This window comes from Panthera leo, chromosome E3 (genome assembly GCF_018350215.1).
Source record: "Panthera leo isolate Ple1 chromosome E3, P.leo_Ple1_pat1.1, whole genome shotgun sequence".
NCBI classification, from domain to species: Eukaryota; Metazoa; Chordata; class Mammalia; order Carnivora; family Felidae; genus Panthera; species Panthera leo.
In genome coordinates this window covers 15,440,687-15,464,309 of record NC_056694.1, presented here as the reverse complement: position 1 = coordinate 15,464,309, position 23,623 = coordinate 15,440,687, and the positions used below count along the sequence as shown (strand labels likewise).

The following is a 23,623-nucleotide window of genomic DNA, read 5'->3' as shown; positions in this document are numbered from 1 at the left end:
CAACCCCTCAGTGGAATCCTCAGTTTCAGCCCCATACACAGACTGTATATTTCTTATGCTCCACTGAGCTTTGTAAGGTTAATATATTTGTTGTGTTGAACATTGTTTTGAGCCCCTGATTTTCCCCAACTTTTTCTTACTTACAGAAGAATTTGAAGAACATCTTATACCTTTAATGTAGCTTCATTAGTTAAAATTTTGCCATATTTGCTTCATCTGTTCTCTCCATGTACATTACACATACATGCATTTTCTTCTGCTGGTGCTGCTGCTGCTGTTGACTTATTTGAAAATTACAGATATTGTGCTTCAGCATACCCCTCTAAGAGTAAGAGCATTCCACTATATAACCTACTGTTTTAAAATTTAAAGACACATGTATGGGCTTTTTGTTTGTGTGTAAGGGCTATACAACTGTCTTTCTATAGCACCTTGTTCACCTCTGTGTTCCCATTTATAAACTGTAGAAATTCTAAGTATTATCTATTGCTTACTTGTAGCCTGAATAACGAATGGCCCCCTAAAGATTTCCATGTCTTAATCCATGAAATCTGTGACTATGTTACCTTACATGGCAAAGGGGACTTTGCAGATGTAATTAAGGAATTAAAAATGTATCCTGTATTATCTGATGGGCTCAATGTAATCACAAGCGTCCTTGTAAGAGGGAGGCAAGAGAGTTAAAAGCAGAGAAGGTGATAATCAGTGAGAGAAATGTGACAGTGCCATAACTGCTGTCATTGAAGATGGCAAGGCTAAGAATTTTCACACCCAGTTTCAAAGCCATAAAGTCCTGGCTTTTTTTTTTTTTTTTTTTTTTTAAACAATCCTTTCCTCAATTTCTCTCTCCTCTTGCTATATTTCACTATAATCATCAAGAAGAAATTCCATGACACCTTCAGTGTTTTGCTTGGAAATCCCCTTACTGGACCACCCAGTTCATTTAGCTCATTTTCTACTTTGTGTATAACTGCAAGTGACAGGGTTACTGAACTTTGTTTCTACATAACAAAGATCCCCCTGCCTCCAGTTTCTAATCAGATGTTCCCACCCTCCTTAAAACCTCACAGGGAGCCTCCTCAAAGTCCAAAATCTGTCTATTTCAATTCATGGCAATTTAGGCTTTTATCACTGCTCTCCTTACAGTCCTTATAGCTACCTCCTACTGCCCAGTTACAAAACTGCTACCACATTTTAAGTATTCGTGATAATAGAACCCCACTCGTGACACCAGAATCTGTTAGTTATCTCTGGCACTTTAAAATTTAGGGTAGTTAGGCACTTAAGACAGCAAACATATTCTCTCACAGTTTCTGAGGATCAGGAATCCAGGTGCATTTTAACTAGATGCCTCTGGTCTAGGCTCATCATGAGGTTGTAGTCACACTGTCAGCCAGGGTGGCAGTCCTCTCAAGGCTCAATGAGAAGAGGTTCCCTTTCCAAACTCACTCCTGTCACTGTTGGCAGGCCACAGGTCTCCAAATCGGTTGGGGATATCTGTTCTTTGGCACAGAGACCTTGGCGTAAGCCTATTCACGACATGCAGCTGGCTTTCCTCAGAGCAAGGAAGCAGAGAGCAAGAGAGATTCCTCAAGACAGAAGAAACAGACTTTTTTTTGACCTAATCTCAGAAATAACATGCCATCATTTTTGCCATATTCTAGTTGTTAGAAGCAAGTCACCGGGTCTAGTTCACACTTAAAGGAAGGGGATTCCACAAGTCATGAATACCAGGCAGGGAACATAGGAGCTCAGCCTCAGAGGTTGCTTAACACAGATAACAAGGCATGTGTGTCTCAGAATGTGCCACAAACACTTTCAGGGTGAAAACAACTTAGAGAAAGCTTAATATTCTCCGTAAGATCAACCCACATTCAGAATTTGGCTTCATAGAGGGGCGCCTGGGTGGCTCAGTCGGTTGAGCGTCCGACTTCAGCTCAGGTCACGATCTCACGGTCCGTGGGTTCGAGCCCCGCGTCGGGCTCTGGGCTGACGGCTCGGAGCCTGGAGCCTGCTTCCGATTCTGTGTCTCCCTCTCTCTCTGCCCCTCCCCCATTCATGTTCTCTCTCTGTCTCAAAAATAAACATTAAAAAAAAAATTTTTTTTTAAAGAATTTGGCTTCATAGAGAGTTTCTCTTATAACTTGTAAAAACTTGACTATCTGAATGAAATCTTTGAAGAGCCATTCTAGAAAGGCAAGTTTCTAGATAGATCTGTCCCATTACAGACCAAATCTTAATTAACAGTTTGGTGTAGAAGTCCTTCTCTTTTTGATCACATACTTCCTTACCTGCTTAAAGAAATTACTGATGATAATATGAAATTTTATTTCATAAAAAATCATTGTATGTGTTGTAAAGAGAAAATGCTGGCCTTCTCCATAGGATATAGAATTGTTGATCCCTTTCTTAAAGGACTCAAGGCTTTCTGTCTGCCTTTATTTATTTACTTAATGTTTATTTTTGAGAGGCCTAGTAGGTGCGCATGAGTTGGGAAGACGCAGAGAGAACAGGAGACAGGGATCTGAAGCCAGTTCTGTGCCGAGAGCAGAGAGCCCGATGTTGGGCTCGAACTCACCGTGAGATCATGACCTGAGCTGAAGTCGGACACTTAATCGACTGAGCCACCCAGGCATCCTCCTGTCTGCCTTTTTATAATTTGTCTTCTTTTATTTGTCACTTCCCAGCATTGCCTGCCTGTTTGCTGTATCTAACCGCTATAGGTTGAAACCAAATAACTTAGGTTGAATAAAACTGTGTGTGAAGGAAAAGGGACCTGTGGAGGGTTGAATCTGCAGTCTGCAAGCCTTAACTGCTGCTAGCTGCTCGCAGACTTTTGCTTACACCTTAATTGTAAATTGTTATATTATATATATATATATATATATATATATATATATATATATATGTACACACACACACACACACACACACACACACATATATATGTGAGGCTGTCATATTAGGCTTAGATGTTCAGTTCCTAATTAATTTTATGAGAAAGCTGAAAGTGGGGTGCCTGGGTGGCTCAGTCGGTTAAGCGTCCAACTTCGGCTCAGGTCATGATCTCACGGTCCGTGAGTTCGAGCCCCACGTCTAGCTCTGTGCTGACAGCTCAGAGCCTGGAGCCTGTTTCAGATTCTGTGTCTCCCTCTCTCTGACCCTCCCCTGTTCATGCTCTGTCTCTCTCTGTCTCAAAAATAAATAAACGTTAAAAAAATTAAAAAAAAAACAAAAACAAAAAGAAGAAAGCTGAAAGTGACCTGAGGGCAAATAATAAGAATTGTGTATTGCTTGTACTTCGGCCAATTTCCTGACCCTCCTGTTTCCCTGCTTGGGATTCTCTTTCTGCCTCTCTCTCTCTCAAAATAAATAAATAAACTTTAAAAATTAAAAAAAAAAATTCTTTTCCAGTAGTGATGTGTTCCTCTATTCAGCAATTCCATAAATACTAGTTTGCAGCCTCCAGCCATAAGATACTTACCTGGACTTCAGAGAATGTGCATACTATGGGTGTACCATCATATATGGAGAACCCTGACCAAAAAAAAGCCAGCTAAGGAAGCACATCTTCATATACAGAACTCCAGTCAACTTTTTGTTGTTTTTTTTTTAATTTTTTTTTAGTGTTTATTTATTTTTGACAGAGAGACAGAACATGAGTGAGGGAGGGGCAGAGAGAGAGGGAGACACAGAACCCGAAGCAGGCTCCAGGCTCCGAGCCATCAGCACAGACCCTGACGCGGGGCTCGAACTCACAGACTGTGAGATCATGACCTGAGCTGAAGTCAGACGCCCAACCAACTGAGCCACCCCAGGCACCCCTCCCGTCAACTTTTTGTTCTGGATGTTTGCAGAACTTCTCTAACATGAAAGAGAGAAATGCACTGGATGTTTGCAGAATTTCTCTAACATGAAAGAGAGAGACCAAAAGAAAGAGAAAAAGGGATCTCAGAGGAAATAAAAACAATGTAATGAGAAAAAGAAAATGTAAATGGACTATAATTAATGTTCTTGTAGAAATAAGATGAAGAAACAAGAACAAGATGGGGGTTTTTAAAAAACAACAGGAACAGAGAATTTAAAATTTTGGAAACTAAAAATATGAAAGCTGAAATTTAAAATCAGTAAAAGAATTAGAAAAACAAAGTTGAGAAAATCTCTTAGAAAGTAAAGTAAAAGGACCAGCAGATGTCTTGGAGAGAAAAAAAAAATTAGAGGCTTTATTCAGGTGGTCCAACATTTGACTAATTGGAGCAAAAGAGAAAGAGTGATGAGGAGGAAATTATTAAAGTTGTAATAAAAGGACATTTCCAGGAACAGAAGCACATGCATCTCCAGTACCACTGAGTGAAGAAAATGAGCCTCATCCAGGCACATTATCATAAAGTTATAGAACACTAGGGATAAAAAGAAAATTCTTAAAACTTCTACTGTGAAAACAAAGGTCACATAGAAAGGACCAGGAATTAGAAGGTATCAGCCTTGCGGGTGCCTGGGTGGCTCCGTCAGTTAAGCCTCTGACTTCAGCTCAGGTCGTGAACTTGTGGTTTATGAGTTGAAGTCTTGCATCAGGCTCTGTGCTGACAGCCTGGAACCTGCTTTGGATTCTGTCTCGCTCTCTCTCTGCCCCTCCCCACGTATGCTCTGTGTCTCTCTCTAAAATAAACACTAAAAAACTTTAAAGAAAAGAAAAAAGAGGGGCACCTGGGTGGTTCAGTTGGTTAAGTGTCCAGCTTCAGCCCAGGTCATGACTCATGGTTCATGGGTTCCAGCCCCGCGTCGGGCTCTGTGCTGACAGCTCAGAGCCTGGAGACTGCTTCAGATTCTGTGTCTCCCTCTCTTTCTGCCCCTCCTCTGCTCACACTCTCTCAAAAATGAATAAATGTTAAAAAAGAAAAGAAAGAAAAGAAAAAAGAATATAAGCCTTGTCAACCCAAACGTGGGAAGCTAGAAGACAGTGAAGCAATGCTATAATTTCAAAGAGAAAATTATTTATCTGTAATTATATAACCAGATAAACTTTCAATCAAGTATTAAGATAAAATAAAGGTATTTTCAGGGACATCTGGCTGGCTCAGTCAGTGGAGCTTGTGACTCTGGATCTTGGGGTTGTGAGTTAGATCCCCACGCTGGGTGTAAAGATTACTCAAAAATAAAATCTTAAAGACATGTGCAGACATGCAATATCACAAAAGATTTGCTTATATATGCCTTTTCAGGAGGCATACTGAGGGGTATACTCCACCAAAGATGAAGGATTAACCAAGTAAAGGGAAGACCTGGGCAAGGGAATGGGAATGAAAACCAGAGAGGTATGGAGAATATACCAGATGACAGCAAAGGAAAATTCCAAGATAGCACCTGAGCAGGAGACCTAGAGAACAAGTAGTCCAGATGGAAGTAAACCAAGTGTTTCCGGAAGGATATTTTGTGAAAGGGGAAAAAAATGGAAGAGGGAGACGTAAATGCCAAGAATCATAGATTACCAAGAGCACAAGTCTCCCACTAAAGACAGTACTGCTAGGAATACATAAACTGTAAATGATGAATTGCCAGAGGCTTAGTGAATTTTTCCTCCATAGCCCCACAGGGTAAAGATAAGAGAAAAATCCCCTGGCGCTCTGACAGAGGGAAGGGAAAAGTAACCATCTTAAAATATGCTTGGGGGATACTCTCTAACAACGGCTTGCCCTCAAAGTAAACTATTTTACCAAAGTCTAAGCCACTTAGGGGAAAGGAAATACCCAGCTCCAACCCCCTCTAGTTTTTCTGTCTTACCTAAAGGGGTGGGAGGGGAAGCTGAGAAGCCCTTGTGCAGGTTCCAGCCCAGGCACACAGACGCACTAAAATACTTAGATGGGAACTATGGGGTTATAGAATAGTCTCCTCCACCCCGCAAACACACACACCCTACCACCACACCAGTCAATATCTTGTATAATGACAGTGGATTACTACTAAAAGAGCTACAATGCTCAGAGTCTGTTTTTAAAGGGAGTCTCTAGGGAAACCTCAAAACAACAAGAAGTTCAAAAACAAGGACACGTGAAGAAATTTTAGCCTCTGATAGGTACTCCTTCAACAAACAGTAAACATAGGCTGATTCCTAGCCAGGTAAGTATAAATCCTCACACTGTAGGCGTATTTACCACAGTCCCTTTTACCCAGTACATCATGTCCACTTTTAACCAAAAGGTGACAACGTGTGCTAAAAGTCAAAAACACAGTGGAAGAGACCACAGAAAGCATTCAAACTGGATTCATACATGCCAGAGATTTTGGAATTACCATACGAGGAATTTAAAATAACTATGATGAACGTGCTAAGGATTTTGATGGGAAAAGTTGATAACATGCAAGAATACCTGGATGCAGGCACAGATAGAAACTAAGTAAGAATCTAAAGGAAATGCTAGAAGTCAAAGCCACTGTAACAGAAATGAAGAATGCTTTTGATGACTTATCGTAGACAGGACACAGCCCAGTAATGAAAAAGAATCAGCTTGCAAAACTGACATTTAAAGAGAAAAATGAATGAAAGAGAACAGACTATCGAAGAACTGTGGGGCAGTTATAAAAGACGTAATATATGTATAATAGGAATGCCAGGAGGCAAAGAAAGAAAAGGAACAAAAGAAACATTTAAAGTAGTGATGGCTGTGAATTTTCCAAAATTAATAACAGACATCAAACCATAGATCCAGAAAGCTCAGAAAACACCAAGCAGGATAAAGGCCAAAAAGTCTACACGTAGGCATTATCATAGTCAAATTATGGGAAACTGAAAACAAAATCTTGAAAGAACCCAGAAGACAAAAGCACCTTACCTGTAGAGTAACAAGGATAACATTGGATTTCTCCACAGAAGCCATACAAGCAAGAAGAGAGTGGAGTGAAATATTTAAAGTGTTGAGGGTGCCTGGGTGGCTCAGTCGGTTGGGTGTCCGACTTCAGCTCAGGTCATGATCTCACAGTATGTGAGTTCGAGCCCCGCGTCGGGCTCTGTGCTGACAGCTCAGAGCCTGGAGCCTGCTTCGGATTCTGTGTCTCCCTCTCTCTCTGCCCCTCCCCTGCTCATGCTCTGTCTCTCTCTGTCTCAAAAATAAATAAAAACATTAAAAAAAATTTAAGTATTGAAAGAAAAAAGTCCACCAACCTCAGGTCTGCAACCAGCAAAATTATCCTCTGAAAGAGTAATACTTTCTCAGACAAAATTGAGGGACTTTGTCACCAATGGCCTGCTTTGTGAGAGATGATAAGCTCTTCAGAGAGAAGGAAAATAATATAGGTCAGAAATTCAGATCTAGAGGCACCTGCATGGCTCAATCGATAGAGCATCTGACTCTTGATTCCAGCTCAGGATCGAGCCCTACATAGGGTTCTGTGCTGAGCATGGAGCCTGCTTGAGATTTCCTCTCTCCCTCTCTCTCTCCCTCTGCCAGCTCCCCCGCTCACATTCTCTCTCTCTCTCTCTAAAAAAGAAAAACTCAGGTGCATAAAGGAAGAGAAGAAACGTTAGATAAGGAATAAATGGAGGTAAAATAATATCTTTAATTTTTCTCATTAATTGACCTAGCAGATAACATTTTATTTAAAATAATAGCAACAATATAGTCAGTGATTATAACTTCTAGATAAGTGAAATGAATGACAGGAATGTACAAGGGGTGGGGAGGGAGGAACTGGAAGTAATCTTATTTATTTACACTACTTGTGAGTTATTACAGTGTCATTTGAAAGTAGACTTAGATTAGTTGTAAATGTATATTGCAAGCTCTAGGATAACCACTGAAGACATTTTATTTTAACATTTATTCATTTTTGAGAGACAGAGACAGAGTGTGAGTGGGGGAGGGGCAGAGAGCGAGGGAGACACAGAATCTGAAGCAGGCTGCAGGCTCTGTCTTAGCTGTCAGCACAGAGCCCGATGTGGGGCTTGAACTCACAAACCGCGAGATCATCACCTGAGCTGAAGTCAGACACTTAAGTGACTGAGCCACCCCAGTGCCCCTGAAGACATTTTAAAAAGAAGTATAATTGACATGCTTAGAGAGGAGAGAAAATGGAATCACATAAAATGCTGAATTAAAACTAGAGAAGGTAAAAAAGAGTAGAAGCGAGAAAGTCCAAGGGCAGCAAAAAGAAAATAGTTGCAAATATCATAGGTATTAAACCAATTGTGTCAGTAATCACATTAAATGTGAATGGGCTAGGGGCACCTGGGTAACTCAGTGGAGTGTGCGACTCTTGATCTCAGGGTTGTAAGTTTGTAAGTTCGAGCCCCATGTTGGGTGTAGAGATTACTTTAAAAAATATATATATTTTATATATATTTATTATAAAATATATAATATATATTATATATATCATACAAAATATATATTATATATATTATATATTATATAAAATATATATATACAAAATATATAAAAAATATATAATATATATATTATATATATATATGGATGGTCTAAATTAGGAGACAGATACTTCCAGAGTGCATTAAACACAAAACCCAACTATATGTTATCTACAAGTGTGTTATCTACATATAAGTTACTGCAGGTATGATACTGTGATATAAGAACTATATATTCAGTCCCCAGCTCCTAGAACAGAGCTCTTAAAACCCTTGTAGTTTCTGAGTGATAAGGATGAAAGGAGCATCTTTTGTTATTCATAGTAAGCCCTTTTCAAGCACAACTGAGTTTAAAGAATTTTTTTTAAATGTTTATTTTTTTGAGAGAGAGACAGAGCACAAGTGGGGCAGGGGCAGAGAGGGAGACACAAAATCTGAAGCAGGCACCAGGCTCCGAGCTGTCAGCACAGAGCCCGAAGCAGGGCTCAAACTCACGAACTGTGAGATCATGACCTGGGCCAAAGTTGGACACTTAACCAACTCAGCCACCCAGGCGCCCCAAGCACAACTGAGTTTAGATTATTGAGTTACTTTATGGGCCCTTAGATAGCTTCAAGATGGGAGCTGGTTGCCAGAGGAACCAACCATGTGCTTAGAGGCTTGGAATTTCCAGCCCTACCTTCTCTAGATGCAGCGAGGAAAGAGGGGCTGGGGACTGAGTTGATCAACCACTGGCCAATGATTTAATCAGTTGTGCCTAAATAATGGAACTTCCATTAAAACCCTAAAAGAAGACAAAGGAGTCTAGAGAGCTCCCAGGTTAGTGAACACACCCATGGACTGGAAGAGTGGTATACCCCATACTCCACAGAGACAGAACTTTTTGCCCTCAAGACCCTTCCAGACCTCATCCTACATTCCTCTTCATCTGGCTGTTTGTATCCTTTATAATAAACCAGCAATCATGAGTGAAGTGTTTCTCTGAGTTCTGGGTATTATTTGAGCAAATTATTGAACCTGAGGAGGGGATTGTGGGAAACACTACACAGGAGGCCTGGACTTGCATCCTTAACGTGTGGAGATCTGTGCTAACTCTTGAAAGTGAGGATTTCTTGGTGTGAAGAAAAACCCTACAATGGTATCAGAAGGACTGTGAGTAGAGAAAATAGTTTTCTTTTTTAAGTTTATTTTGTTTACTTTTTGAGAGAGAGAGAGAGTGTGCACAGGAGGGACAGAGAGAGAGGGGGAGAGAGTGCAGAGTCTGATGCAGAGGCTCGAACTCAATGACCATGAGATCATGACCTGAGCCAAAATCAAGAGTTGGATGCTTAACAGACTGAGCCACCCAGGCGCCCCAGTTTTCTTTTAACAAGAAATTGTAGATATAAAGACACAGATAGATTGAAAGCAAAGGGATAAATAAAAGATATACCATGATAGCACAAATAAAAGACAGCTGGAGGAGCTTTCAGACAAAGTAAAAGACACTGTTAAGAGAAGAAAAAGAAAAGCCACAGATTGGAAGAACATTTTTGCAAAACACATCTGATAAAGGACTGATGTACAAAATAAGCAAATTCTTAAAATTTAGAAACAATTCAATTAAGAAATAGGCAAAAGGGGTGTCTGGGTGGCTCAGTCGGTTAAATGTCTGACTTTGGCTCAGGTCATGATCTCATGGTTTGTGGGTTCAAAACCTGAGTCGAGCTCTGTGCTGACAGCTCGGAGCCTAGAGCCTGCTTCGGATTCTGTGTGTGTCTCTCTCTCTATCTCTGCCCCTCCCCCATTCATGCTCTGTCTCTCTCTCTCTCTCAAAGGTGAATAAATGTTAAAAAAATTTTTTTAATAAAAAAAATGGGCAAAAGATCTGAATGGACAATTTGACACAGAAAATATATCACTGACAACTGAGCATATGAAAACATCGTATGTCCTTAGGGAAATGCAAATTAAAACAAGATACTGCTATACACCTACTAGAATGGCCAGAATCCAGAACACTGACAATACCCTAAGATTATGCAGAGCAACAGGAACTCTCATGCATTGCTGGTAAGAGTGCAAAATGGTACAGCCACTTGGAAGATAGCTTGGCAAGTTTTTTTTTAATGCTTATTTATTTATTTTGAGAGAGAGTTGGGGGAAGCAGTGAGGAGAGGGAGAATTCCAAGCAGGCTCCACCTTGTCAAGACAGAGCCGGATGCGGGGCTCAGTCTCACAAACCTCAAGATCGTGACCTGAGCCGAAATCGAGTCAGACCCTTAACCGACTGAACCACCTAGGCATCCCCTAAAATGTTTGTTTATTTAGTTTGAGAGAGAGAGAGCAAGGGAGGGGCAGAGAGAAGGAGAGAGAATCTCAAGCAGGCTCCACACTGTCAGCACAGGGCCCAGTGCTGGACTCAATATCATGAACTGTGAGATCATGACCTGAGCCAGAATCAAGAGTCGGCTGCTTAACCAGCTGAGCCACCCAGGCACCCCCCAGCTTGGCAGTTTCTTATAAAACTAACCATATTCTTACTGTATCACTCAGCTGTTGCATTCCTTGGTATTTATCCAAATGAGTTGAAAACTTATGTTCACACAAAACCTATACACAATGTTTCTAACAATTTTATTCATAATTGCCAAAACTTGTGAGCAACCAAGATGGCCTTCAGTAGGAGAATGGATAAATAAACTACTGTATGTCCAGACAATGGAACATTATTTAGTGATTAAAATAAATGAGTTATCAAGCCACAAAAAGACATGGAAGAAACTTAAATGCATGTTGCTAAATGAAGTCAATGTGACAAGACTACATACTATGTGATTCCAAGTCTATAATGTTCTGAAAAAGGCAAAACTGGGACAGTAAAAAGATTGCATGAAGGTAGGGAGTAAATAAGTGGAGCGGGGCAGGGGGTATGATAATGGAACTGTTCTGTATCTACTGTAATAGTGGATATGTGTCATTATGGAATCATCAAAACCCATAGAAACTACAACACAAAGACCGAACCCTAGTGCAAACTAAAGACTTTAATTAATAACAGGGTATCATTCCTAGTTCATTAACTATAACACGTACCACAGTAATGCAAGATTTTAATAGGGGGAGCTGTGGGGGAGAGAGGACATATATGGGGACTTTACTTTCTGCTAGTTTTTCTATAAAGCTAAAGCTGCTCTAAAAACTATAGAGTCTACTAATTAAGAAAAAGATGAGGTTATTACTAACTCTAAGACAACAACAAATTTGTGTAAGAAAATGTAAATAGGTGATATTTATAGTGTCACAATAATGGAAACTTACAGAATGTGACTTTAACCAAAAATTATTATGTAATTTTTGAGAGACTAGAGGAAAGGAAGTATTACTGGTCTGATATCCTCATCTCTCATAGTAGAAAGTCTGCGTAACAGAAGTTTACATCCGTGATCCAATCTGAAGGCATTTCCTCCCCTTTGGCACCCAAGTCCATCTCCTCATATATCCTACATCATCAGATTTTGCTCTCTAGTGGGATCTTTGCCATCAACAAACAAATATGCCCTTAGTTCTTCTATCTTAACACACACACACATACACAACATACTTCTTGATTCCAGTTGCCCTGCCACTGCCATTCCTTTCTTTGGTTCCCTTTACATCAAAACTGAAATTTTCTGTACTCCGTTTCCGGTTCCTCTCCATTCTCTGTCTTACATCCACTTCATTCAGAATTTTACAGCTACCATTCTATTCGTTCTTGTGAAGTTGATGGTGACTTTCATGTTGCTCTATCGAGTAGTCAATTACCATCGGAACTCCCAGCATCTTTTGATGCAATTGATTACTTCCTCCTTGATAGGTTTCCTTCACTTGGTTTTAAGGACATCACTTTTTAAGTTTTCCTTCTGTGTCATTGGTTGCTTCTTCACAGTCTTATTTGCTGGTTCTTCTTCTTCTTCCTGACCTCTGAATGTTAGAATGCCCCCATATCTCAGTCTTAAGTCCTCTGCTGTTCTTTCTCTACCCTGAGCCCCAGGCTAGCATATCAGGTATGAAGGCTTTAAATGCCATCTGTAAGTTGATAATTCTCAAATTTATATATCCCAACCCAGACTTCTATGAACTCCAGGCTATATATCCAGTGGGTGACTTGACATTTTCATTTATTGTCTAATAGACATGTCAAGCTTAATATATCCAAAACTGAACCTACTGATCTTCCCCCTGAAAATATTCTGTAGTCAGAACATTTCTCAGCTGTGTTAATGGCAACTCCATATTTCCCGTTGGTAGTTACTTAGGCCAAAAACCTTGGAATTATCCTTGACTCCGCTCTGCTCTCTCACACCCTACATCGAGTCTGTGTAATTAGACATAATTAGAAAAATAAAAATCCACACACCCACCACTTCTCACCACCTCCTTGTTATCCTCTCCTGTCTGGATTACTACTGTAACCTCCATACTTCTATCCTTGGCCCTTGACAATGTAAACAGAGCAATTAGGATGATTCTTTTACTTTATTTCATTTTATTTTTATTTTAGAGACAGCGTGCAAGCAGGGTTTCGAAAGGGGCAGAGGGAGAAAGAGACTCTTAAGCAGGCTCCATGCTGAGCATGGAGCTCCCAACTCTGGGCTTGATCCCATGACCCTGGGATTATGACCTGAACTGAAATCAAGAGACACTCAACCAACTGAGCCACCCAGGTGGCCTACGAAGATCCTTTTAAAATGGAAGTGAATCATGGTACCTATTAGCTTCTCATTTCACTACATTGGACAAAATACTTAATTTCTCTGTGCCTTAATTGCTTCATCTGTAAAAAGGGAGTAAATAATACCTCCCTCAAGAGATTGTGGGATTCAGTGAGATCATACATATGAAGCACTTACTTAACATTAACCTGAGACAATAATGTTTACCTGCTGTTCTTAGTATTTTTATTTCCAGTGCACCCTGCAAATCAGGAGCCTACTTTTGTCTCCTCATCATTCCTTCAGGGCTTGAGGTGTGAGGGTTCTGTAGGATTGTTTGGATCTGAGTGCCTAGCTCATTGCTGTCAAGTGCAGTCCTCACTCTGTTAGTACCAGAGAATAGTATGTCCAGAAACACCATTCATTTAACCAAAGGAAATTCCATTCCTAACTTTTCTGTTTTTATAAGCAATGTGGTGCTTCATTTCTGCACTAAATGGAATTACTTTGTCAGTAAAAGTGTTCTTTTTGTCAGCACTAAAGTTTCTGTCTTTTGAAGCATTTGTTCCCTGAAGGATAATCAAAGGAGGCATCTTCCCACGTAACTTTTTGATTGAGCCTTTTATCTGATGTCTTATCCTGACCGCTTTTTGGTTTTTTATTACATTTGTGACATCATATATTCAGGGGTGTTTTTTCTCCTTTCATGCAAGCCTTACCTTTCTGGAACTGTCAGTTCCTGGAAGACACCTATAATACTTGATGTTCCCACTCCTGTTTTCTGTCATGCCTTGCTGGTTTTTACAGTGAACTGAAAAAGGAAGGGAAGATTCAACCATAAGATTTGCTAGTGGTAATAAAATACAAACAGCATGTTATAATGAGACAGTGCTGGGTAGGGCCCTCTGAGCCTCACTCTGCCACTGACTAGCTATATACCCCCTGGGCTTTCAGTGAACCTCCTGCTTGAATTCTAGCAGAGGAGGCTAGCTAAAAGAGAGGAGAGTCAGTTTCTGAGTCAGAGGATATGAAGAATATAACAAAAGTTTCTTGGGGACCTAACCCACTAACTGGAAGAGGGACTGGGGCAAATCAGACTTGTTCTGGTTCAGTAAAGCAGCCAGGGCACAGACCCTAAGCCTGAGTAGCTTATGCCCCAGGGAGTTTGTGGGACACAGTTCCATGAATAGAGGAAGAAGGACAGACACCTGGGAATCTGGTAAAAAACAAAAACAAAAGCAAACAAACAAAGAAAAAACCCCATCCTATTGGCCTGAGCCCCTGTGCTAGATATAGTGGGTGCTTGCAGGCATGCACAGTGGAAGTCAGCATTAACATGCTACACACAGCTCCAGGGGCTTAAACACTTCCTACATCAGAAATCTGGAACAGTAATACAATGTTATAGTCAGTTACATCTCACTAAAATGGGGGTGGGAGGGACATGGTGCAGGAAGCTGGAACAATCTATGGACTGTGGTGTTAGGGTAGAACAAACAGGACTCTTACATGCAGATACTTCAGGGAGCAGCTAGGCCCGACGGCCCCTGCCCACCCATCCTGTGACCTGGGACCATTTGAGGGTACGAAAGAGGCGATGGTAGCTTTTGAAACAGTCCTGGTAGATGCAGTGTTGTTATCTGGCACCCGCTGTATCTTCCATTGTGATGCATCTCTGAGGAAATACCTTATCCAAATGTCTGATATTTCTGTTTTAATTTTTTTAATGTTTATTTTTGAAAGAGAAAAAGAGAGAGAGAGTGCATGAGCAGGAGAGGGGCAGAGGGAGAGAGAGAATCCCAAGCAGATTCCTCGCCACCAGCACAGAGCCCAACTTGACTTGAGGCTCAAACCCAGGAACCGTGAGACCATGATCTAAGCTGAAATCAAGAGTCAGACACTTAACTGACTGAGCCACCCAAGCACCCCTGATATCTCTGTTTTATTTTAGGCTTCTTAGGACTGTAGCAGAAACCCCAAAGAATGAAGCAGGTTTTAGACATTGCAGAGAAGAGGCAAAAAGTACATTGATTCTCTGAATTTCAGAGGGAATGCTACTACTTTTAGAAGTGGATCAGTCCTCACCAAGTAAAAATCCTTTAGGTCTGTGAGCTTTAGGATTCACCATTTAGAAGATTTCTTTGTGTTCTGAGGGGCTACTCAGTGACTCTCTTCCTAAGAACCATCTGTAGTTTCTTGCCATACTTTGTCAAGTTCAGCAATTACCTAACTTTGGCTACTGGAGACCTTCTTTACTTTTGATTGACACTAATAGCTCCCAGGTTTTGTTTTGTTTTGTTTTGTTTTGCTATTGCAGTGTTGAAACAAACATCTTTATATTTAAAGACTGTGTACATGTGTGTGTGTTAGCAGTAGGTTTTTAGCAATAAGTTACTGACTTAATTTGTTCAATTTTATTCTTGAAATATAACATACACAGAGAAAAGTGCACAAATCATAACTCTATAAATGATCACAAAATGAACGTAGCTTCATAGTTGCTACTCATAATATCAAGACAGAAAATTCCCAGCACCCTGGAAGCCTTTTTCATCTCCCTCCCTCCCTCCCTCCCTCCCTCCCTCCTCCCCAGAGTGAACAGTATCCTGATTCCTAACATCACGAAACTCTTTCCGCCTTTTTACAAACTTTAAAATACAGTAAAACCTTGGATTGCGAGTAACTTGTTCTGCAAGTGTTCCACAAGATGAGCAAACATTTCTAATAAATTTTAACTTGATAAACGAGCGATGTCTTGCAAACATCACATGATCACAACTGAGCCAGTGGTTCTTCTCTCTCTCTCACTGTCACTGTGGGATTGTGGGTGATCATCTCCCATGCTCAGATGCTCAGTCTCAGGCTGCAGAGTTTGGCAGAAATCAGTGATGTTTCAGAACATTGGAAGGTGCCCACAACTGGCACTAGTGTATTTTTTGCCACTTCAAAGCACCTGTGGACAGTCATTTGCTTTTCCAGACAAGAGCAGGCGTAGGAATGCTTTGGCTTCATTCTAAGTCAGGCTGCCTGCAGATCTAGACCCTTTCCAGTTACAATAAATACAGTCCATGACAAGAGCTTGGTACTGTACTGTAGTCAACATCCGTGCGAGCATATACAGTGGCCCCCGTGCAGAAAAAGATTCCATTGACCCAAGAGACAGCAGTGATTCCATTAGTGATAGTGAAAGTCGTCCTACACAATAACCCCCCTCTCCCTTGTCTCCCTCACACCAGCCACGAAGGTTTTCAAAGGTAAGCGCAGGTTAATTTGTTTATTTTTCTTTATATTTTGTATCTTCTTTATTATTTTGTATTATATTACCGTATTATAATCATTTTTATATGAATATTTTGGGGTTGTAGAACAAATCATATGAGTTTCCATTATTTCTTATGGGGAAATTTGCTTTGATATACAAGCACTTTGGATTACAAGCATGTTTCCGGAATGAATTATGCTCACAAACCAAGGTTTTACTGTATTTTAAATGGAGACATGTATATCATTTTTAGGCATCTGGCTTTTATCCCCCTTGTCATTATGTGTTGGGAACCATTGATGTTATTGTCATAGCAGTAGTTAATTTTTCTTAATTGCTACTCAGTGTATCATTATATACTACATTTATTTATTTATTCATTCTAATTGCATTGCTTGCAATGCCACCTTTGTCATAAACCAAGTATTTGTATACAGGGGTCTGTTTCTGCGTTCTTCATTCTGTTCCATCAATATATTTGTCTGTACTTGTACCAAAGCCTGCCTTTAACTTAATTATATATATATATAGAATAGAATATATATAATAATTATAGCTGTATATGTGTGTGTGTTAGCTGTATAATTGGCTTATTTATAGCTGTATAATATAGCATCTTAATAACTAGAATAAGTCCCCTACTTTGTTCTTTTCAAGATTACTTTGATTATTTTTGGCCCTATGCATTTCCTTAGAACTTTTATAATCAGTTTGAAATTACCCCTGCCCCCTCCACCCAAAATAGTATGCTAGAATTTTAGTCGGAATTCCTTTGTTGAGGAGAATGAACATCTTTACTATATTGAATCTTCCAGTCCCTGAGAATGCTATTTCTATTTATTTGGTTGTTAATTTCTCTCAATAATGTTTTATAGTTTTCTGTGTAAAGATCTTATACATCTTTGTTTAGATTTATTCTTAGGTATTTAGGGAGTTTTTTGATATTGTTATAAATGATACTGTTTTTTATTTTTTAATGTTTATTTATTTTTAATTTTTTTTAACGTCTATTTTTGAGAGACAAAGAGCACAAGCGGGGAAGGGGCAGAGAGAGAGAGAGAGAGAGAGAGGGAGACACAGAATCCAAAGCAGGCTCTAGGCTTTGAGCGTCAGCACAGAACCTAACACAGAGCTCGAACCCATGAACCGTGAGATCATGACCTGAGCCTAAGGTGGACACTCAACGGACGGAGCCACCCAGGCACCCCTTTAATGTTTATTTTTGAGAGAGACAGAGACAAAGTAGTAGTGGGGGAGGGGCAGAGAGAGAGGGAGACACAGAATCCAAAGCAGGCTCCAGGCTCTGAGCTGTCAGCACAGAGCCCAGTGTGGGGCTCAAACCCATGAACCATGAGATCATGACCTGAGCTGAAGTTAGATGCCTAATTGACTGAGCCACCCAGGAGCTTGTCTTTTTTTAAAATTATTTCCATACACGTAATTTTATATATTGATAAGAGTTAAGTTTTTAATTGAGATTTTTGAGGTTAAAAGTGTATGATTTCAGAATCATCTAATATTCAAAATATTATGAGGGTATAGGGTACATTAAGAAAAGCAAATTTGGAATAAATCTAGAGTTTGTAAGGGTGGAGATTTCAAAAGGAAATCAGGAGGAGTCTGTTCTTAAGGTGTGTGAATTCTGTGTTGGTTGCTTGAGAGAGATGGCCCAGGGCTTGCTTTCTCTCTCAGCTAAAATGATTGGAGCTTGGAATGTTGGGTGCTTATTTTCTTGTTCGGATACTCTGAGCCCTCCCTCTCCCAGCCAGCACTCAGGCAAAATGTAGAACAGGTGGGGCCAGAGTACATGGGAATTTCAGTTAGTCCTTCAATGCTAGCTGGTTTTGAACTGACAGGCTTCCTCCCATTCTAAAACTGACCAGGGCTGAAGCAGTAAATTCATCCACCATCAAGCACTGCCAGCATCCTGAAGTGAGGATGACAGTATCTGTTTCCTTAAACTCACACTTGGCTTTGTTTTTCCAGGTCTATAAAGGAGAATTTCAGCTACCTGAATTCCTTAAAGAAAAACCTCAGGTACTGTATCTGCTTCCTCTTCTTAATGTGATAGATGAGCTCTTGTGTTGAAGTGATCTTTTTAAAGAGTGCTGTGCTGGTCATAGAAAGATTGGCCTCTGATAATTGTTGGTTTTAACAGTCTTACTTTTTAACACAGTCTTACTTTCAGATAGCTCAGTGTCTTCCAAAATTAGGGAAATGCTTTATTGATAACTAAAATCCAAATGCTTGAGGTCACTTACAAGCTATATAGTATTCCACATATAAGGAGCCTGCCTTGGTGAATCTGCTCCAGCCTTCTGATATCTAACTTGAAATAAAAATCTACTCTGTTCTTATATACATCCATGCCTTTTAACTTGTCTTATTGAAGATTTGTGGATTCGTTATATACACATCCATCAGCCCTCAACTACAAAGCCCCCAAGTTGGGAAAGGATGGTGAGAATTTGAAGATTCGAACTTTTCCTTTTTAAAAGATTAATAAAACAGATCCAGAGTTATCCTTGTAATGTCATGCCCTCACCTAGTTGGGTTTCAGTATCATTTCTTGAGTTGAAGAGAAACAGGCATGGTTGCAGCTGACACAATGTACCTGAAGTAACCCAGAGTATCCTGCATCTGAACATCATCTGCCTTCCTATATCGTGGTGGGGGAAAAATTGTTAACTCCCTCATGAGCCCAGCAGAAGACTTCCCTTTCTAGCCTAGTGATAATATGTGTTGCCTCCAGGCTTCTGCTCTCAGTAATTAGCTTGGAATTAGGAAATGAAGACTCAGCACTGAACTTAGTTTCTAATATCTTTCCAGATATGGGTTGATGAGGGAACCATACCACCTCACAGACTGTGTGAAGTCGTGTCGCCCAGAGCAAGCCTGGAGCGAATGGGCTGGGCTCTCTAAGAAAGCTGTCTTAGACAAGAAAGAAATCCTCGTCTAATAACAGTCAGCCATGAATAGTTGATACCTTTTACTTGAGAATTTCAAACTACTTTCAAGGCATGTTCTTATTAGCATCTATTTAGTTTTAATCCACCCATGCATTCATTTTATTTATTCAACAGATGTTTACTAAATTTCTGTTATGGGGAGAAGTTGGAAAAGTCCTTAAGAGTCAGAGGAAAAAAAAAATTTTCTCAAGGAACTTCTGATCTCCCCAAAAGACTGTGACCAACTTTTGCAGACAAGGGAGCACAGGGCCCTGAGCCTAGGCTGGGCATGATGTCCCAGAAACCTGGATGGATTCATGAATAGGCCATCACTCACTTGCAGGCTGTGGCATTTAGAGCCAGAGAATAATCCAAGAGGCAAGTCTTAAAAGAATGTCAAATCCAAAGACTGTTTTGCATAAAAAGTTTGAAGGAGTCAAGAAAGGGAATTTGAGGCTAAAAGGGATACCTCTGCTTCACAGCATACTCAAAAATCATTTCCAGACAGATTATAGACCTAAATGTGACAGGCAAAAAGTAAAGTTTTAGGAGACAATAAAGGAGAACATCTTCATGACCTTAAGAGGGAAGGATTTCTTAAATCATAGAAAACACTAATCATTAATTTTAAAATGGATAACTTGGACTCCATTAAAATTGATCATATTTACTTATTATTAAAAAGCATCATAAAAAGAGCAAAAAAGTATGCCTTAAGTGGGATAAAATAATTGAAGCAAAGGACTCCTCTGTAGAATATGGAGGGTTCCTACAAATCAGTTAAAAAAAAAAAAAAACTGCACAAAAGGCTTACAGGCATTTCACTCACCTTATTCTGGTTAGTTTAATGCATCATACACACATACTTAGAAAAAGGGCTGTAAAAGACTTTGACTTAACTAATCATAAATGATAAAACTGAAACCCACAGAACCCTCAGGTTTGCTATTCAGCTAAAAAGGCTCACAGAACTCTGCAAAGCACTGTATTTGCAAATATAGTTTGATTTTAAAGGATACAAATCAAGATCAGCCAAATGAAGAGACACGTAAGACCAGGCCTGGGAGGGTCTCAAACACAGAGCTCTGCCCATTCGCCGTGGAGTCTGGGTACTTCTCCTTCCCAACAGCATGTCCATGTGTTCACCAAACAGGAAGCTCCACTGGTCTTTAGCATCCAGAGTTTTTATCGATATCTCATTACATAGATGTGGTTGATTGAATCATTGGTCATGTGATTGAATTCAATCCCAGTCAATGTCCGCTACCCAGGTGTTGGGCTGGCTCAGAGTCCCAGCTCTCTGGTGAAAGGTTTGGTCCTTCTGTGACCAGCTTCCATCCTGAGTTATGTTGTCTCAGCATAACTCAAGTATGATCCAAGGAGCTCCTGAATTAACAAAGACATTCCTGTTACCTGGGAAAATCCAAGAATTTAGCCTCCCTACCAGCAACCAGGGACAAAGGCCAGTCAAATTCTTTATTATACAACAGTTGCAGACTGAGTTCATTAGAAAATCTGTGATCAGAGCCTGCAAACTACACCTGATATTTCAGTGGGAGCAGTCACTTTTCATGCTGACCAACTTCAAGGACTTTAAAACATCTTTTGCTTCCTTTGACAGACTGAGGAAGTGGAGTAGCAGAGCCAGGAACCTCTTACATATATGAGGTGAGGGTTGGGGGACATTCCTGGGTCTTTGGGTTTCCCTGCTTAAGCTCTCTTAGGAGGAGGTGTGGCTGGGGTGGGTGGAGAGCACAGCTCTGGAGTCAGTCGGCCTGGGTTGGAATCTTGGTTCTGTGGCATTGAGCAAATTGCTTCTCTGTGTCTTACCTTCCTCATCTGTAAAATGAGGACTAATAAATAAGATTATTAATACATAAGAGAGTAGTAGTAAGAATTAACCACAATAATGTCTACAAAAAGCTTGGCACCTAGTAAGCGCTCAAATAGTGTTAGCCGTTATTTTTAATAAAAGGAGGGGCTTAAGATGATAAAAATAACATTTTCTTTTAATATGAAAGGGATCTGGAGACCATTAACCCCAATCACCTATTTGCAGATAAGGAAAGTGATCCTAGAGAGAGAGCAGGTTGTTTGTCAAAGTCACATCACAGGAAGGTGAAAGCCAAGGCTTCTTCCACCACCCTGTGGTGCTTTCATTTGGAACGTGAAAAACTTTTTTAAAAATGTGATTTTTTTCTTACAGTCTTACTTGTTGTTTTATTTTTATTTATATAATAACAGTGGGTTGAGTGCATACTCTATACCAGGCATAAAGTATCAAGCATTTTGGGGCGCCTGGGTGGCTCAGTCGGTTGGGCAGCCGACTTCGGCTCAGGTCACGATCTCGCGGTCCGTGAGTTCGAGCCCCGCATCGGGCTCTGGCCTGATGGCTCAGAGCCTGGAGCCTGCTTCCGATTCTGTGTCTCCCTCTCTCTCTGCCCCTCCCCCATTCATGCTCTGTCTCTCTCTGTCTCAAAAATAAATAAAACGTTTAAAAAAAAATTTAAAAAAAAGTATCAAGCATTTTATATATGTAATATAGAAATGACATATTATATGACATATACTATATAATTTATATAATATGATACATTCTTTCAGGTTTCAAACCACTCTGGCAAGTAGGTGGTATTATTCCTGTTGTACTGATGAAATAATTGAGATTGAATAATTTGAATAAGAGATTTTTATGACTTGCCAGGTGTTAGTGGATAATAGACAAAAAGCACATGAACACTGCTAAGCCATGTCAAAATCATGGATGGCAGCGAGCTAGTAATATTAATGAGTTTCAGGATTTATGAATGCCTTTTTCCTGAGGAGCAAATGCTAAATGTTAGACATATATTCTATGGACTTGTATAACTGCAGTTATCAGGCCTTGGATAATTTTGTTGATCCAAGATACTTTAAAATCTATAAATTCCCTCCCTGAAATACACACACAGGGATTCGTTTATTGACCAGCTGTTTTACAAGACAGAATACAATGTCTGTTGACTTCAGCCTTCGAGTTGCCTCCACAGCATCATTTCATCCTTGCATTGCTCAGTGCGGCCTGTAGGTGCCCATATACAATGAGAGAAGGACTCAGAAGAAGCGAGGAAGACAAAGCATCTCAGAACAGATGATAGTCTTTCTTCTTGTCTTTTGAAACCTTTTGGCATTTGAATATGACAGTCACTGTGTTCTCTAAATCTTCCTTTAAAGAACGTTGGTCTCCACTTTTTTAAAACGAAGAGTCAGCATGTTGGACCCCTGAACATGCATCCCTACCAGTGGCCCCGCAGTAGCTTCAATTGCAGATGACAGTTGCAGTCACTTAGAAATGGGCAGGAGCAGCCCTTGCTTTGGCTGCCGTCTGCTTGTTTCGCGTACCCAAGCTACTGGCAGGCATCTAAAAGCATCGCAGACTGAGGGAGAGTGTGCCTCTTTGGTCGTCCTTCTGAGGCAGCTGTTCTTGTAGTTATCTGTCCTCCTCCCTGTCTACCTGGCTCACACCAGGACCACAACTGGGAAGGAGGCAGTATGGTGCAGGGGAGAGCAAAGCGTGACTCCACACCTATAACCAGATTCTATTTGTTTGCCCTAGGGGAGACTGCTGCCTTTTCAACAGAAGGGAATTTTCTAGGACTGGCCGTCCCCTGCTGAGATCAGTGGAGCGTATGTACCATGGCCCGCATCTCCTGTTCACTTGCCAGCCTCTCCCCACCGAGAGGGTGGGAAGTCGGTACACATTTGGGCCTTCCTGAGTGATCTGCTCCCTGAGTACAGTGCTCTTGATCCTAATTACGTGCACAACCCTGTGGATACGAAGTCCAGAGGGAACGTGTGCTTTCTGTTAAAACTGCTCTGGTCCTCGTCTTTTCTTACCAGATTCCAAACTTTTGTTTCAAGGGGAGGGTTTTAGAATGGGATTCTATAAGCAAAAATTGGGCAGTTTCATCTTGGAATAGGTTGTCTGTACATGTTCTAATGTTTTGTAGAACACTTCCTGTTTAAATGTATTGATGTGGATAATATTAAATATCTTAATTATTTAAATAATTCATTGTATTGTTTTTGAGAAGTTGAGGAATTACCGTATACATTTACAACTTAATGACTTTTGTATTTTATTTTTCAAAATAAAAGCTTTAAATGTGTGAAGCATTCTGGTGGTTTACATGTTTTCATTACTGTGATTTCAGAGAAGCAGGAAGCCCTTATCAGAGAAGCCAACGTTTCTTCAGTTGGCTGTATTGTAGATAATCCCTCCTATGCATCAAAACTTTTTTCAATGAAGTTTTTAATTTTAATTCCAGTAGACTTAACATACAGTGTTATATTCGTTTCAGGTGTATAATACAGTGATTTGACAATTCTGTATGTT

The 23,623-nt window shown here is 40.2% G+C and overlaps 1 protein-coding gene across 3 annotated transcripts in view; it reads left to right on the top strand.

The window, feature by feature from the left end:
* TPST1 (tyrosylprotein sulfotransferase 1) overlaps positions 1–23,403 on the top strand; it is a 159,839-nt gene extending 136,436 nt beyond the window's left edge. For all 3 annotated transcript variants that reach the window (XM_042922362.1, XM_042922365.1, XM_042922364.1), the window contains 3 exons: positions 18,287–18,337; positions 20,870–20,916; positions 22,844–23,403. In XM_042922362.1, coding sequence (XP_042778296.1) covers positions 18,287–18,337; positions 20,870–20,887 — 69 coding nt within the window. In that variant the 3' untranslated portion in view covers positions 20,888–20,916; positions 22,844–23,403. The remainder of the gene's footprint in view (positions 1–18,286; positions 18,338–20,869; positions 20,917–22,843) is intronic.
* The last annotated feature ends 220 nt before the right edge of the window (positions 23,404–23,623 follow it).